The sequence below is a fragment of the Bombina bombina genome, chromosome 7 (genome assembly GCF_027579735.1).
Source record: "Bombina bombina isolate aBomBom1 chromosome 7, aBomBom1.pri, whole genome shotgun sequence".
NCBI lineage: Eukaryota > Metazoa > Chordata > Amphibia > Anura > Bombinatoridae > Bombina > Bombina bombina.
This window is the reverse complement of record NC_069505.1, coordinates 53,724,914-53,743,087: the sequence shown is the minus strand read 5'-3', so window position 1 is coordinate 53,743,087 and position 18,174 is coordinate 53,724,914. Positions and strand designations below refer to the sequence as shown.

Genomic DNA, 18,174 nt, shown 5'->3' with positions numbered 1-18,174 from the left:
CAAGAAACCTGCCACTGCTACCAAGACAGCATGAAATGTTGGCCCCCGATCCGGGACCGGATCTGGTGGGGGGCAGACTCTCTCTCTTCGCTCAGGCTTGGGCAAGAGATGTTCTGGATCCTTGGGCACTAGAAATAGTCTCCCAAGGTTATCTTCTGGAATTCAAGGGGCTTCCCCCAAGGGGGAGGTTCCACAGGTCTCAATTGTCTTCGGACCACATAAAAAGACAGGCATTCTTACATTGTGTAGAAGACCTGTTAAAAATGGGAGTGATTCATCCTGTTCCATTAGGAGAACAAGGGATGGGGTTCTACTCCAATCTGTTCATAGTTCCCAAAAAAGAGGGAACGTTCAGACCAATCTTAGATCTCAAGATCTTAAACAAGTTTCTCAAGGTTCCATCGTTCAAAATGAAAAACATTCGAACAATTCTTCCTTCCATCCAGGAAGGTCAATTCATGACCACGGTGGATTTAAAGGATGCGTATCTACATATTCCTATCCACAAGGAACATCATCGGTTCCTAAGGTTCGCATTCCTGGACAAGCATTACCAGTTTGTGGCGCTTCCTTTCGGATTAGCCACTGCTCCAAGGATTTTCACAAAGGTACTAGGGTCCCTTCTAGCGGTGCTAAGACCAAGGGGCATTGCAGTAGTACCTTACTTGGACGACATTCTGATTCAAGCGTCGTCCCTTCCTCAAGCAAAGGCTCACACGGACATAGTCCTGGCCTTTCTCAGATCTCACGGATGGAAAGTGAACGTGGAAAAGAGTTCTCTATCTCCGTTGACAAGGGTTCCCTTCTTGGGAACAATAATAGACTCCTTAGAAATGAGGATTTTTCTGACAGAGGCCAGAAAAACAAAACTTCTAAACTCTTGTCGGACACTTCATTCCGTTCCTCTTCCTTCCATAGCGCAGTGCATGGAAGTAATAGGTTTGATGGTAGCGGCAATGGACATAGTTCCTTTTGCGCGCATTCATCTAAGACCATTACAACTGTGCATGCTCAGTCAGTGGAATGGGGACTATACAGACTTGTCTCCGAAGATACAAGTAAATCAGAGGACCAGAGACTCACTCCGTTGGTGGCTGTCCCTGGACAACCTGTCACAAGGGATGACCTTCCGCAGACCAGAGTGGGTCATTGTCACGACCGACGCCAGTGTGATGGGCTGGGGCGCGGTCTGGGGATCCCTGAAAGCTCAGGGTCTTTGGTCTCGGGAAGAATCTCTTCTACCGATAAATATTCTGGAACTGAGAGCGATATTCAATGCTCTCAAGGCTTGGCCTCAGCTAGCGAAGGCCAAGTTCATACGGTTTCAATCAGACAACATGACGACTGTTGCGTACATCAACCATCAGGGGGGAACAAGGAGTTCCCTGGCGATGGAAGAAGTGACCAAAATCATTCAATGGGCGGAGACTCACTCCTGCCACCTGTCTGCAATCCACATCCCAGGAGTGGAAAATTGGGAAGCGGATTTTCTGAGTCGGAAATCTTTGCCCAAATTACTCAACTGTGGGGCATTCCAGACATGGATCTGATGGCCTCTCGTCAGAACTTCAAGGTTCCTTGCTACGGGTCCAGATCCAGGGATCCCAAGGCGACTCTAGTAGATGCACTAGTAGCACCTTGGACCTTCAAACTAGCTTATGTATTCCCGCCGTTTCCTCTCATCCCCAGGCTGGTAGCCAGGATCCATCAGGAGAGGGCGTCGGTGATCTTGATAGCTCCTGCGTGGCCACGCAGGACTTGGTATGCAGATCTGGTGAATATGTCATCGGCTCCACCATGGAAGCTACCTTTGAGACGAGACCTTCTTGTTCAAGGTCCGTTCGAACATCCGAATCTGGTCTCACTCCAGCTGACTGCTTGGAGATTGAACGCTTGATCTTATCAAAACGAGGGTTCTCAGATTCTGTTATTGATACTCTTGTTCAGGCCAGAAAGCCTGTAACTAGAAAAATTTACCACAAAATATGGAAAAAATATATCTGTTGGTGTGAATCTAAAGGATTCCCTTGGGACAAGGTAAAGATTCCTAAGATTCTATCCTTTCTTCAAGAAGGATTGGAGAAAGGATTATCTGCAAGTTCCTTGAAGGGACAGATTTCTGCCTTGTCTGTGTTACTCCACAAAAAGCTGGCAGCTGTGCCAGATGTTCAAGCCTTTGTTCAGGCTCTGGTTAGAATTAAGCCTGTTTACAAACCTTTGACTCCCCCTTGGAGTCTCAACTTAGTTCTTTCAGTTCTTCAGGGGGTTCCGTTTGAACCCTTACATTCCGTTGATATTAAGTTATTATCTTGGAAAGTTTTGTTTTTGGTTGCAATTTCTTCTGCCAGAAGAGTTTCAGAATTATCTGCTCTGCAGTGTTCTCCTCCTTATCTGGTGTTCCATGCAGATAAGGTGGTTTTACGTACTAAACCTGGTTTTCTTCCAAAAGTTGTTTCTAACAAAAACATTAACCAGGAGATAGTCGTGCCTTCTTTGTGTCCGAAACCAGTTTCGAAGAAGGAACGTTTGTTGCACAATTTGGATGTTGTTCGCGCTCTAAAATTCTATTTAGATGCTACAAAGGATTTTAGACAAACATCTTCCTTGTTTGTTGTTTATTCTGGTAAAAGGAGAGGTCAAAAAGCAACTTCTACCTCTCTCTCTTTTTGGATTAAAAGCATCATCAGATTGGCTTACGAGACTGCCGGACGGCAGCCTCCTGAAAGAATCACAGCTCATTCCACTAGGGCTGTGGCTTCCACATGGGCCTTCAAGAACGAGGCTTCTGTTGATCAGATATGTAGGGCAGCGACTTGGTCTTCACTGCACACTTTTACCAAATTTTACAAGTTTGATACTTTTGCTTCTTCTGTGGCTGTTTTTGGGAGAAAGGTTTTGCAAACCGTGGTGCCTTCCATTTAGGTGACCTGATTTGCTCCCTCCCTTCATCCGTGTCCTAAAGCTTTGGTATTGGTTCCCACAAGTAAGGATGACGCCGTGGACCGGACACACCTATGTTGGAGAAAACAGAATTTATGTTTACCTGATAAATTACTTTCTCCAACGGTGTGTCCGGTCCACGGCCCGCCCTGGTTTTTTAATCAGGTCTGATAATTTATTTTCTTTAACTACAGTCACCACGGTATCTTATGGTTTCTCCTATGCAAATATTCCTCCTTAACGTCGGTCGAATGACTGGGGTAGGCGGAGCCTAGGAGGGATCATGTGACCAGCTTTGCTGGGCTCTTTGCCATTTCCTGTTGGGGAAGAGAATATCCCACAAGTAAGGATGACGCCGTGGACCGGACACACCGTTGGTGAAAGTAATTTATCAGGTAAACATAAATTCTGTTTTCTTGGTGTCTTTCTCATCATTTTTCCTGGCATTCTTTTAGAATACCGAGAATTTTACAGTTCCTTCAGGATGGTTTAGATAAGGGTTTGTCCGCAAGTTCTTTGAAAGGACAAATCTCTGCTCTTTCTGTTCTTTTTCACAGAAAGATTGCTATTCTTCCTGATATTCATTGTTTTGTACAAGCTTTGGTTCGTATAAAACCTGTCATTAAGTCAATTTCTCCTCCTTGGAGTTTGAATTTGGTTCTGGGAGCTCTTCAAGCTCCTCTGTTTGAACCTATGCATTCATTGGACATTAAATTACTTTCTTGGAAAGTTTTGTTCCTTTTGGCCATCTCTTCTGCCAGAAGAGTTTCTGAATTATCTGCTCTTTCTTGTGAGTCTCCTTTTCTGATTTTTCATCAGGATAAGGCGGTGTTGCGAACTTCTTTTGAATTTTTACCTAAAGTTGTGAATTCCAACAACATTAGTAGAGAAATTGTGGTTCCTTCATTATGTCCTAATCCTAAGAATTCTAAGGAGAAATCGTTGCATTCTTTGGATGTTGTTAGAGCTTTGAAATATTATGTTGAAGCTACGAAATCTTTTCGTAAGACTTCTAGTCTATTTGTTATCTTTTCCGGTTCTAGAAAAGGCCAGAAAGCTTCTGCCATTTCTTTGGCATCTTGGTTGAAATCTTTAATTCATCTTGCCTATGTTGAGTCGGGTAAAACTCCGCCTCAGAGAATTACAGCTCATTCTACTAGGTCAGTTTCTACTTCCTGGGCGTTTAGGAATGAAGCTTCGGTTGACCAGATCTGCAAAGCAGCAACTTGGTCCTCTTTGCATACTTTTACTAAATTCTACCATTTTGATGTATTTTCTTCTTCTGAAGCAGTTTTTGGTAGAAAAGTACTTCAGGCAGCGGTTTCAGTTTGAATCTTCTGCTTATGTTTTTCGTTAAACTTTATTTTGGGTGTGGATTATTTTCAGCAGGAATTGGCTGTCTTTATTTTATCCCTCCCTCTCTAGTGACTCTTGTGTGGAAAGATCCACATCTTGGGTAGTCATTATCCCATACGTCACTAGCTCATGGACTCTTGCTAATTACATGAAAGAAAACATAATTTATGTAAGAACTTACCTGATAAATTCATTTCTTTCATATTAGCAAGAGTCCATGAGGCCCGCCCTTTTTTTGTGGTGGTTATGATTTTGTATAAAGCACAATTATTCCAATTCCTTATTTTATATGCTTTCGCACTTTTTTATCACCCCACTTCTTGGCTATTCGTTAAACTGAATTGTGGGTGTGGTGAGGGGTGTATTTATAGGCATTTTGAGGTTTGGGAAACTTTGCCCCTCCTGGTAGGAATGTATATCCCATACGTCACTAGCTCATGGACTCTTGCTAATATGAAAGAAATGAATTTATCAGGTAAGTTCTTACATAAATTATGTTTTTTATCTCTTAAAGGTAACAGTAACGTTTTTTCAAAGTGTGTTTTTACTTGATTAAAGTGATTTCCAAGCCTGTTTTTATAACTACTAGTCTGTTAAACATGTCTGACACCAAGGAAAATCCTTGTTCAATCTGTTTAGAAGCCATGGTGGAACCCCCTCTCAGAATGTGTCCCACTTGTACTGATATGTCTATACACTTTAAAGAACATATTGTTGCACTTAAAAATGTGGCCCAAGATGATTCTCAGTCAGAAGGTAACGAGGTTAGCCCGTCAACCTCCAAGTGTCACAACCAGTTACGCCCGCTCAAGCGACGCCTAGCACCTCTAGTGTGTCTAACTCTTTTACCTTGCAAGACTTGGCGGCAGTTATGGATAATACCCTCTCGGTGTTCTTATCTAAACTGCCCGTGTTACCTGCAAAGCGTGATAGCTCTGTTTTAAGAACAGATAATGAGCATTCTGACGCTTTAGTAGCCGTATCGATATACCCTCACAACACTCTGAAGTGGGGGCGAGGGATGTGCTGTCTGAGGGAGAAATTTCCGATTCAGGAAAGGTTTCTCCTCAGACAGATTCAGATACGTTGGCTTTTAAATTTAAACTAGAACACCTCCGCTTATTGCTCAGGGAGGTATTAGTTACTCTGGATGACTGTGACCCTATGGTTGTTCCAGAGAAATTGTGTAAAATGGACAAGTACCTAGAAGTTCCTGTTTACACTGATGTGTTTCCGGTCCCTAAGAGGATTGCGGATATCGTTACTAGGGAGTGGGATAGACCAGGTATTCCCTTCGTTCCCCCTCCTGTTTTTAAGAAAATGAGGATTTTTCTAACAGAGGCCAGAAAGACAAAACTTCTGGACTCTTGTCGGATACTTCATTCCGTTCCTCTTCCTTCCGTAGCTCAGTGCATGGAAGTGATCGGGTTGATGGTAGCGGCAATGGACATAGTTCCTTTTGCGCGCATTCATCTAAGACCATTACAACTGTGCATGCTCAGTCAGTGGAATGGGGACTATACAGACTTGTCTCCAAAGATACAAGTAAATCAGAGGACCAGAGACTCACTCCGTTGGTGGCTGTCCCTGGACAACCTGTCACGAGGGATGACATTCCGCAGACCAGAGTGGGTCATTGTCACGACCGACGCCAGTCTGATGGGCTGGGGCGCGGTCTGGGGATCCCTGAAAGCTCAGGGTCTTTGGTCTCGGGAAGAATCTCTTCTACCGATAAATATTCTGGAACTGAGAGCGATATTCAATGCTCTCAAGGCTTGGCCTCAGCTAGCGAGGACCAAGTTCATACGGTTTCAATCAGACAACATGACGACTGTTGCGTACATCAACCATCAGGGGGGAACAAGGAGTTCCCTAGCGATGGAAGAAGTGACCAAGATTATTCTATGGGCGGAGTCTCACTCCTGCCACCTGTCTGCTATCCACATCCGGGAGTGGAAAATTGGGAAGCGGATTTTCTGAGTCGTCAGACATTGCATCCGGGGGAGTGGGAACTCCATCCGGAAATCTTTGCCCAAGTCACTCAACTATGGGCATTCCAGACATGGATCTGATGGCCTCTCGTCAGAACTTCAAAGTTCCTTGCTACGGGTCCAGATCCAGGGATCCCAAGGCGGCTCTAGTGGATGCACTAGTAGCACCTTGGACCTTCAAACTAGCTTATGTGTTCCCGCCGTTTCCTCTCAGCCCCAGGCTGGTAGCCAGGATCAATCAGGAGAGGGCGTCGGTGATCTTGATAGCTCCTGCGTGGCCACGCAGGACTTGGTATGCAGATCTGGTGAATATGTCATCGGCTCCACCTTGGAAGCTACCTTTGAGACGAGACCTTCTTGTTCAGGGTCCGTTCGAACATCCGAATCTGGTTTCACTCCAGCTGACTGCTTGGAGATTGAACGCTTGATTTTATCGAAGCGAGGTTTCTCAGATTCTGTTATCGATACTCTTGTTCAGGCCAGAAAGCCTGTAACTAGAAAGATTTACCACAAAATTTGGAAAAAATATATCTGTTGGTGTGAATCTAAAGGATTCCCTTGGGACAAGGTTAAGATTCCTAGGATTCTATCCTTCCTTCAAGAAGGATTGGAAAAAGGATTATCGGCAAGTTCCCTGAAGGGACAGATTTCTGCCTTGTCGGTGTTACTTCACAAAAAAACTGGCAGCTGTGCCAGATGTTCAAGCCTTTGTTCAGGCTCTGGTTAGAATCAAGCCTGTTTACAAACCTTTGACTCCTCCTTGGAGTCTCAATTTAGTTCTTTCAGTTCTTCAGGGGGTTCCGTTTGAACCCTTACATTCCGTTGATATTAAGTTATTATCTTGGAAAGTTTTGTTTTTAGTTGCAATTTCTTCTGCTAGAAGAGTTTCAGAATTATCTGCTCTGCAGTGTTCTCCTCCTTATCTGGTGTTCCATGCAGATAAGGTGGTTTTACGTACTAAACCTGGTTTTCTTCCAAAAGTTGTTTCTAACAAAAACATTAACCAGGAGATTATCGTACCTTCTCTGTGTCCGAAACCAGTTTCAAAGAAGGAACGCTTGTTGCACAATTTGGATGTTGTTCGCGCTCTAAAATTCTATTTAGATGCTACAAAGGATTTTAGACAAACATCTTCCTTGTTTGTTGTTTATTCAGGTAAAAGGAGAGGTCAAAAAGCAACTTCTACCTCTCTCTCTTTTTGGATTAAAAGCATCATCAGATTGGCTTACGAGACTGCCGGACGGCAGCCTCCCGAAAGAATCACAGCTCATTCCACTAGGGCTGTGGCTTCCACATGGGCCTTCAAGAACGAGGCTTCTGTTGATCAGATATGTAGGGCAGCGACTTGGTCTTCACTGCACACTTTTACCAAATTTTACAAGTTTGATACTTTTGCTTCTTCTGAGGCTATTTTTGGGAGAAAGGTTTTGCAAGCCGTGGTGCCTTCCATTTAGGTGACCTGATTTGCTCCCTCCCTTCATCCGTGTCCTAAAGCTTTGGTATTGGTTCCCACAAGTAAGGATGACGCCGTGGACCGGACACACCTATGTTGGAGAAAACAGAATTTATGTTTACCTGATAATTTACTTTCTCCAAGGGTGTGTCCGGTCCACGGCCCGCCCTGGTTTTTTTAATCAGGTCTGATAATTTATTTTCTTTAACTACAGTCACCACGGTACCATATGGTTTCTCCTATGCTATTATTCCTCCTTAACGTCGGTCGAATGACTGGGGTAGGCGGAGCCTAGGAGGGATCATGTGACCAGCTTTGCTGGGCTCTTTGCCATTTCCTGTTGGGGAAGAGAATATCCCACAAGTAAGGATGACGCCGTGGACCGGACACACCGTTGGAGAAAGTAATTTATCAGGTAAACATAAATTCTGTTTTTTAAAACTTCTCATTCAGTTGATGAAATTTCAAATGACGAACAACATAATAATTTATCCTCCTCTGATGAGGATCTATCTGATACAGAAGATCTTTCCTCAGACATTGACACTGACAAGTCTACTTATTTATTTAAAATAGAGTATATGCGTTCTTTATTAAAAGAAGTGTTAATTACTTTGGATATTGAGGTAACTAGTCCTCTTGACGTTCAGTCTAATAAACGTTTAAATGCTGTTTTTAAACCTCCTGTGGTTTCTCCAGGGGTTTTTCCTATTCCTGAGGCTATTTCTGATAAAAAAAATTGTATCCTTTACCAGCAAATTCTATAGTTTTGTGAAAAAATCCCCAAAGTTGATGGGGCTATTTCTACTCTTGCTAAACGTACCACTATTCCTATGGAAGATAGTACTTCCTTTAAGGATCCTTTAGATAGGAAGCTTGAATCTTATCCAAGGAAAGCCTATTTATATTCAGGTCATCTTCTCAGACCTGCAATTTCTTTGGCTGATGTTGCAGCTGCATCAACTTTCTGGTTGGATAATTTGGCGCAACAAGAATTGGATTCTGACATATCTAGCATTATTCGCTTACTGCAATATGCTAATCTTTTTATTTGTGATGCCATTTTTGATATTTTCAAAATTGATGTTAGATCCATGTCTTTAGCTATATTAACTAGAAGAGCTTTGTGGCTTAAATCTTGGAATGCTGATATGACATCTAAATCTAGATTACTATCTCTCTCTTTCCAAGGTAATAATTTATTTGGTTCTCAGTTGGATTCTATTATTTCAACTGTTACTGGGGGAAAGGGAGTTTTTCTGCCTCAGGATAAAAAACCTAAGGGCAAATCTAAGGCTTCTAACCGTTTTCGTTCCTTTCGTCAAAATAAGGAACGAAAACTCAATCCTTCCCCCAAGGAATCTGTTTCCAATTGGAAGCCTTCCTCAAATTGGAATAAATCCAAGCCATTTAAGAAACCAAAGTCAGCCCCTAAGTCCGCATGAAGGTGCGGCCCTCATTCCAGCTCAGCTGGTAGGGGGCAGATTAAGGTTTTTCAAGGATATTTGGATAAATTCTGTCCAAAACCAATGGATTCAGAGCATTGTCTCTCAAGGGTATCGAATAGGATTCAGAGTAAGACCTCCTGTGAGAAGATTTTTTTTCTCTCTCTCGTATCCCAGCAAATCCAGTAAAAGCTCAGACTTTCCTGAAGTGTGTTTCAGACCTGGAGTCTTCAGGGGTAATCATGCCAGTTCCTTTTCAGGAACAAGGTTTGGGGTTTTATTAAAATCTATTCATTGTCCCAAAGAAGGAAAATTTATTCAGACCAGTTCTGGATCTGAAAATTTTGAATCGTTATGTAAGAGTACCAACTTTCAAGATGGTGACTATAAGGACTATTCTGCCTTTTGTTCAGCGAGGATATTATATGTCCACAATAGACTTTCAGGATGCATACCTTCATATTCTGATTCATCCAGAACATTGTCTGTTCCTGAGATTCTCTTTTCTAGACAAGCATTACCAATTTGTTGCTCTTCCATTTGGCCTAGCAACAGCTCCAAGAATCTTTTCAAAGGTTCTAGGTGCCCTACTCTCTCTACTCAGAGAACAGGATATTGCGGTGTTTCCTTATTTGGACGATATCTTTGTACTAGCTCAGTCTTTACGTTCTGCAGAATCTCACACAAATCAACTAGTGTTGTTTCTTCGGAAACATGGTTGGAGGATCAATTTACCAAAAAGTTTCTTGATTCCTCAGACAAGGGTCACCTTTTTAGGCTTCCAGATAGATTCAATGTCCATGGCTCTGTCTCTAACAGACAAGAGACGTTTAAAATTGGTTGCAGCCTGCCGGCACCTTCAGTCTCAGTCATTCCCTTCAGTGGCTATGTGCATGGAAGTTTTAGGTCTCATGACTGCAGCATCGGACGCGATCCCCTTTGCCCTTTGTTGGGGTTTCCTGTCCCTTTAAAGAGTGTACCTAGAGCATTTTTCCATTTAAAAAAGAAATGAAAAGCAAGAGTTATAAAATAAGTTTGAAAGAGTATTTGTATAACTTCTCACCTTACAAATTTAAACACCCCAATATTAAAGGGACATCAAACCCAATTTTTTTCTTTCATGATTTAGAAAGATCATGCAATTTTAAATAAGTTTTCAATTTTCTTCTAATATATAATTGACTTTATCCTCTCAATATCCTTTGTTGAAAAGCATATCTAAAAAGGCTCAGTAGCTGCAGATTGGTGGCTGCACATAGATTCCTTGTGTGATTGGCTCATTCGTGCGTTGCTATGTCTTCAACAAAGGATATCTAATAATAGTCAATTGAAATGTTGTTTACAATTGTATTCTCTATCTGAATCATGAAAGAAATTTTTTGGGTTTCATGTCTCTTTAATTTAAAGGGACAGTCTAGGCCAAGATCAACTTTCATGATTCAGATAGGGCGTGTAATTTTAAACTATTTTCCAATTTACTTTTATCACCAATTTTGCTTTGTTCTCTTGGTATCCTTAGTTGATATATGCTAATTTATTAGACCTTGAAGGCCACCTCTTTTCAGAATGCATTTTAAGTTTTTCACCACTAGAGGGTGTTAGTTCACGTATTTCATATAGATAACACTGTGCTCGTGCACGTGAAGTTATCTGGGAGCAGGCACTGATTGGCTAAACTGCAAGTCTGTCAAAAGAACTGAAATAAAGGGGCAGTTTGCAGAGGCTTAAATACAAGATAATCACAGAGGTTAACAGTATATTAATATAACTGTGTTGGTTATGCAAAACTGGGGAATGGGTAATAAAGGGATTATCTATCTTTTAAAACAATACAAATTCTGGTGTAGACTGTCCCTTTAACCTTGTAATAAGAAGCAGCATTTTATATATTGTAAATCTGTGCCATGCAGATTTTGCAATCCTATTACTAAACAGCAGTGTCTAAGCTCTATTGGACAGTCACTTATATATTATCATCCGTGATTGATCTAGCCCTTTAGAGCTTACAATATACAGTAATTAATGTCTCTGTCCCTCACAGGATAACCCACGTCTGCACCTTAGTTTGTTGGAGTTTGAGATAACCAGAGATGGCTCACAAGTGGAAAAAAATGTTCTTTTGTTTGTGGATCGTGCACTGCGAAGCCGATTGCATAATGGTGTTAAGAGGATTTTATCACAAAGACGTCTTGAGTTCCTGGAAGATCATGGCTCCAACATCACCAGGTATTGTGGCTGCACAGTGACCCAACTATCGTTAAAGCGACAGGTCAGAAATTAAATGTATGCAGGACGGTGTATTTTAATTTGAAATATAAGCATGTTTGCAATTTACTTTCATTAGCAAAAGGTGTCGCTTTTTTTTTTTTTTTTGCGGCATACGCACATATCCGGTGAGGGCCAGTACACCAGTATTTAAAGACCTCATCTTCACAGAGAGTTATTAGTGGCTGTTAGGACACAAAATATATCTTCAGAAGCAATACACCTCACTGCCAGATCTCTGAGATGATGTGGTGTTTGAATGCTGGTGCACGTCCCTCACAGGATATCTGCCTATGCCACAGACAAATAGTAGTAACTTTAATGAGAAGCATTTTTGCTGATGAACGTATATTGCAAAAATGCTTATATTTCACATTGAAATGCACCGTGCACATTTCACTTTTCACCTTTCTATTTCTTTACTGTTCGAACCATGTATTTATGTTGCTTATAAAATTTGAATAGATTTACAAATGTGACTGAATGTTGGTACTTTAGCTGAGATCGGAAATTACTACAAACCTTGAACATTTTGTGTAAATCTGTTTCATATTTGTTGAGTTAAGTTTTTTTTTTTTTTACTTTCATCAGATGTGAGAGTCCATGAGTCATAGCATGTGAGAATTATCCTCCCGACCACTAGGAGGAGACAAAAGATAACCCAGCTTACCAGAGCTTTAAATCCCTAAAACTTCCCCTAATCCTCAGCCATTTCTTTTTCCCCGTTGATTGGGTGAGGTAAAAGTTTGTAGTGCTGATCAGTAATCTTCCTGCATTCACTGTTTGTTCCCCATATTTCATGGTGATCTTGGGAACTTCACTGCTTGGGTATAGATTCCCTCACACAATGTCTCGTTGACTCACCGTCTAATGAAAGAAAACTAAATGTATGCTTACCTGATAAATTTAATTTCTTTCATGATGGTTAGTGTCCATAAGCCACCCCCCTTCCTCTTTGTTCCCATGGCGGCAGTGCTTATTTTGCAATTTTGTTCTGTTTCCTCCATCTACTTGGCTTTATGTATGACTGAGGATTCTAGGGAAATGGGAGGAGTTTAAAGCTCTGGTGTGTTGGGATATCGTTTGCCTCCTCCTAGTGGTCAGGAGGCGAATATTCCCACACATAATGACTTGTAGACTCTCACTATCATGAAAGAAATTGAATAATCAAGTAAGTATATATATATTAGAGCTGCGCATCTTCACCTGTCTCACGATTCGATTCGATTACGATTATCATCGTAACGATTCGATACGATTCGATTCTATGATGCATCGCAATGCATCACGATTACTGCACTATTTCTGCCCAATTTTTAAATTTTTCAGAAAAAAAAATTCAAGCAGTCAAAGTATTGAAATAAACTCTTTTTTTATTTTATTAGCTCAAAAAAGGACACTTCCTGTGGCAAAGTCTGAACACAGCAGACAACAACAGTTTATAGAACAGTAAATACTAAATGGCAATTGTTGTATTGGTTTGGAAACAATATTATGGCATCAAACTGTAGTTACAGAGTACGTAGTGTAAAAAGTGCAGTGCTCACAGTGTACTTCTTCAATAAAAGAAAATATTTTAATGTATATATTATATATAGTAAGTAGTACACTATACACTTCTAAAGAAACATGAACAACAAATAAATGTCTAACCTATCTGTTGGTTTTAATTTAATTTCTTTACTTAGTAATAATAATATAATAGACATTAAATTAAAACCAAAATAGATAGGTTAAGCTTAAGTTACCACCATAATACCTTATTTGTGTGAAAATTGTCCTCAGAAAACAAAACATAAATCCCTTATAGGTACAAAATTACAGGTGGCAAACAAACATCACGTGAAGAATCTGGAACACAACACACAGCACAGAGTGTGCACACAACACACATGTGATTGTGACATATACAATTAGTTTACACAGTTACAGACTTACAATAGTACTAGAGAGAGAGACATTTAAAACAAGTAGCATTGAACTGAACTACTATAACTACAGTTTCTTCTTGATGATTATATTATCTTTATGGGATCACAAATATAATTAGTTAGTTATTAGTTACTGTTAAAGCAGTACTAAACACAACTGAACAGTGACTGAGTCTGTCACTGAACAGTACACAGCAGTCACACACAAACAAACAATACATAAAAAAGGACAGACATCAAGGAGTAAATCATGGTGAAGAAAGGGTGGCACACCACTCACCTGAGGTGTGTGTGCTTTATTTTTGTATTGTGCTATTGTGTGTGGCACTGTGTGCTGTGTGTGCTGTACTGTCTGTAGTGTACAGTAAATTTGTGATCCAATAAAGATTTACTCAAGGTTTACTCAAGGCTTTTCCTTCCCCTATAGTGGTTTGGCTTCAGTCTCACTCTCTGCATAGTGCACTCATAGACAGACAGTCACACTCACTAGACACTAGAGACACAGTGGGACACACACAAACAAAAACATTCAAAGGCACCATAGCCAGTCAGCCACAGTCACACTCATACTAGACACTTAGACACTGGGACAGACACACAATCACATACAAACAAAAACATTCAAAGGCAGTTAATACACTCATCTCACACACACTCATAGATAGATACATACAAACTTTTCAAACTGGCACTCACTCACTCACAGTCACACTCACACACTCATAGAGACAGTTAGACAGTACACACATTGTTATTGTTAACTGGTTGGTTATATTAGGTTAACCCCTACAGATCTGCCTGGGAGTGGGTGGGATGGCATTTGGGATTGGGATCATAAACAAAAACATATGATATATTTCTTAAAGGGTCTATTTAAAATAGACAATTTTTAGTGTGAATAATATTAATAATCCCTTATGCACTATGCACTCACTGCATTGCAAACAATACAGGGGTGTGCTGTAAACAATAGCACAACATCTACAAAACAGAGCACTTCCTGATTGGCAAACATCACAGTAACACTAGAAGTAGTAATAGACATTATACAACAAGTAGCATTGAACTACTAGATTTACTAACTTTGATTATCTTTATGGGATCACAAATATATTGTTACACAACACACACACAGTCACAGTCACACACAGTCAAACAATACCAAAAAAACCACACATCATAAAAAGAGTGAATCATGGTGAAGGGTGACACTGACACGCACACATGAGGTGTGTGCAGTTGTGTGTTGTTTCTTTTGTATTGTGTGTGTGTGTGTGACTGACAGAGTGACGTGGTCGGTCGTGTCGTGTAGTGTACTAGTATATTTTGTGATCCAACAAAGATTTACTCAAGGTTTTAAGCTTCATTTTTCAAAAAGCTATAAGCAATATAACAGTAACAAATATAAAATAACTTAACAGTAGTCTGCACTGGGCAATGGGGCACACAGCACATTCTTCTGGATGTGCCAAAAAACATTAAATATTAATATTATAAACCTGAATCACTACTCAGAATTATGGAATATGTAGGTTTTTCTGTAAGAACACTAGTTGATCCACATGCTCTGGTTTGAGGGTGCTTCTTTTTGCCGTTACCACATCTCCTGCAGTGGAGAAAACCCGCTCTGCAGACACGCTTGTACCTGGGATACACAAGTATCGCTTTGACAAATGAGAGAGGAGGGGAAATATGACCTCATGTACATGCCACCATTTCAAAGGGTCTTCAGTGAGAGGCAGAGATGGGGCTTTACAATATTTCTCTATTTCCTCTTCAGCCTTGGCATAGGGGGTCTTGGGTTCTATTGTACCTTCAGTGTCAGTGAAAGACTGTCCCAGCAAAGTCATGAGCAGCGATGTGGACTTTCTTTTGGGAGGAGAAGGGTTATCCTCCTCGATGGGTGATTCTTCTTCCAGAGTTTCTTTTCCCTCAGGCAGTGGCACTTCATCCACGTTTGTCCTCCTAGATGTAACTGTACTAGTACACTCAATCTGTGTTTGAACAAAAGAATAGAAAAAATAGCATTCATTATTACCTCGAGCAGCCAGCCAGCTAATGCTATGTGTGTGCTCAGAGAGACAGTAATGCATAAATAAATGCATGCAACAGCTCACATCTATTAGGAAGGACTCGGGAGTGGACGGAGGAGGAGGAAAGTTGACGGACTGTGGCGTTTTCAAACTGACTTATATAATAAACCTTGTACTCATTAAACTAGCTACTAATCAAGCTACTGCTAGCTAAGCCTATTTTGTAATTTGTATGGATGGTATGTTTTATGTTTGTTTTCAATTTATACATTTTTCAAGAAACATGATGCAATTAAAATTACCTCCAAGGATGCAGCCTCCTCAGTCACTCCTCTGTATATCTCCAATCTCTCCTCCTCTGTGAGAATAAAAGGCAGTCCCTTAAAACGAGGATCCAGGGCAGAGGCTGTATAAAGTATCTTCTTCTCTGCCTCACTGCTGTACCTCTTCAGGAGATCTGTTTTGATGGCATTCTTGATCTCATGGATCATGGGTGTGTCTCCCATGGTGTCTGTCATGTTCTGGAGCAGTTGTGCATTTAGAGGGGCAATGAGAGAAACAGTTGGATTGCGCTCTTCTGACATCAGTGTGGTTGCATCTTTCATTGGCTTTAATGCACTCACAGCATCCTCTGCATTTGACACATCTGTTTCGTTGAGAGTGCAGAGATCTGACTCACTTTTTCTGACTTCTGGAGACAACAATGTGGCACAGATTGCAGGTTGCTGTTCTAGGAATCTCTCGACCATGTCATATGAGCTGTTCCACCTTGTTGTCACATCAGTTATCAGCTTATGATTCTTCAGACCAAGACATTTCTGTTTTTCTTTCAGACAGTGGTTTGCTGTAGTGTTGCGGTGAAAAAATGTTGATATTCGTCGCACTCTGCCTAAAAGCCTGGAGAGCGTGGCCACTTTCAGCGCCCGCTGGGATGCGAGATTCAGTGTATGGGCGAAGCATTTTACATGAGGGAATTTTCCAACTTGAGCAGCAACAATCATGTTCGACGCATTGTCGGTCACAAGCACTACAGATTTATCGGACAGCTGCCATTCTTCCACGACACGAGACAGTAGCTCCGCCAGATGAGAACCCGTGTGAGACTCATAAACTGCTCTCGTTTGCAGCACATGCGACAAGATCTTCCAGTCCTTGCTAACGTAATGTGCAGTTACTGTTACATAAGACTCCGTCGTGACTGAAGTCCATGAATCACACGTTAGTGCGACTCGACTGGCTTGGCTCATTGATGCAATTACCTGAGCTTTTGTTTCGTGGTAGAGTGCAGGTATAACGTTTTCTGTTAAGTGATTGCGTGACGGGATCTTATAACGTGGCTCTAGTGTCTTCAACAGGTTTCGAAACCCAAGGTTTTCCACAACAGGGTAAGGCCGTAGGTCCTTCGCTATGAAAGTTGCCACAGCTTTGGTTATTCTCTTCCCTTTTTCAGAGTTGGGTGGCAAAGTTGACAGCATTGCATCAATTCTTGGCTGATGAGCTTCAGCTAGTCTTGTTATTTCCTTGGCAGTGGCACTGGCGGCAGCGGCAGGGGTTAGCATCTCAGAGTGAAAACGTCTAACGTGATTTCTCAAGTTAGTAGTATTCCCTAGGTATTTCATTTTTGTGTGACAGGCTTTACAAACCGCGTGTGTCTTGTCCAATTCGTGCTTTCCAGTATGTTCATAAAATCCAAAATGTGCCCAGATGCTTGCTTTTAAAATGCTAGGTGCATTTTTTATCTCTCTATCTTTTTTGTCTCCCTCTGTCATTTTAGCATGACATGTACATATGTGACGGATGATGTTGTTGTCAACGTCGAATTCTGTCAGTGTTAAAAAAAAAAAAAGAAAAAACACTAAGTTCCAGTTGTCAAAATGTCAAGCCGCAAATGTAAAATCAACAAGTACTAGTAACTTCAACTACTTTGCCAATGCCATACATTTTGCGAACATAACTTTTAAAACAAATTGCATTGTGATTGCAGGGGACATCACTCACTCACTGACACTGTAAGTTACTGTAATATATTACACACTTAAAGGTGCAATGAAACCCAAACATTTACTTTCATGATTCAGAATACAATTTTAAATAAACATCATAACTAACTTCTATTATTTAATTTGCTTCATACTTCTCAGATATCGTTTGTTGATGACATATTAGCAATGCATTGCACAGCACACACATTACTTACTATATAATACTTTGTGCACAAGGAGGAGGCTATGCATTTCAACAAAGGATAAGCAAATTATATAATAGGGAAAGTTGTTTAAAATTGCATGCACTTTCTTGAATCACAAAATGGGTTTTAATATGGCCTTTAGTTTAGTATGTTTAAAAAATGCAGCTTTTAGCCTTGTTAAGTTTTGTTAACTTATAAAATAAAAACAAGGATTGGGTTCTTCGGATTGGCGTCTTTTAAGAGAGCACTCAGAGTCAGCACATGCATGCAATTGCATTGCATATTAAATTGCATATATAAAATGTATTATATTAAAAAAAAAATACTATTATTATATATAAAAAGTGTATATTATTAAAATATTAGAACTTCAGACCAGGCCATCCATCCATGTGAAAAACATGTAGATATAGATAGATACAGATTAGACTAATAGAGACATTAGACAATAATAGTATACTATATTTATTTATAATACATTTTTTATATATGCAATATTATTCAATAATGCAGCAATTAATTATGCAGCAGCCTGAGCCTCAGTCAGCTCAGCAGTATTAGTAGTACATACT

The 18,174-nt window shown here is 40.6% G+C and overlaps 2 protein-coding genes across 7 annotated transcripts in view; one reads left to right on the top strand and one right to left on the bottom strand.

Moving 5' to 3' along the window:
* Positions 1 to 18,174, top strand: part of LOC128665868 (pre-mRNA-processing factor 39) — a 727,810-nt gene that overhangs the window by 179,356 nt on the left and 530,280 nt on the right. For all 6 annotated transcript variants that reach the window (XM_053720108.1, XM_053720111.1, XM_053720107.1 and 3 more), the window contains exon 11: positions 11,227 to 11,411. In XM_053720108.1, the coding sequence (XP_053576083.1) occupies positions 11,227 to 11,411 (185 nt within the window). The remainder of the gene's footprint in view (positions 1 to 11,226; positions 11,412 to 18,174) is intronic.
* LOC128665872 (E3 SUMO-protein ligase ZBED1-like) lies at positions 14,667 to 16,195 on the bottom strand. Its single transcript, XM_053720116.1, has 2 exons — positions 15,717 to 16,195; positions 14,667 to 15,375 (listed from the first exon to the last, which is right to left on the bottom strand). The coding sequence occupies exons 1-2, from the start codon at positions 16,161 to 16,163 to the stop codon at positions 14,899 to 14,901; spliced, it is 924 nt and encodes a 307-aa protein (XP_053576091.1). The 5' UTR covers positions 16,164 to 16,195; the 3' UTR covers positions 14,667 to 14,898.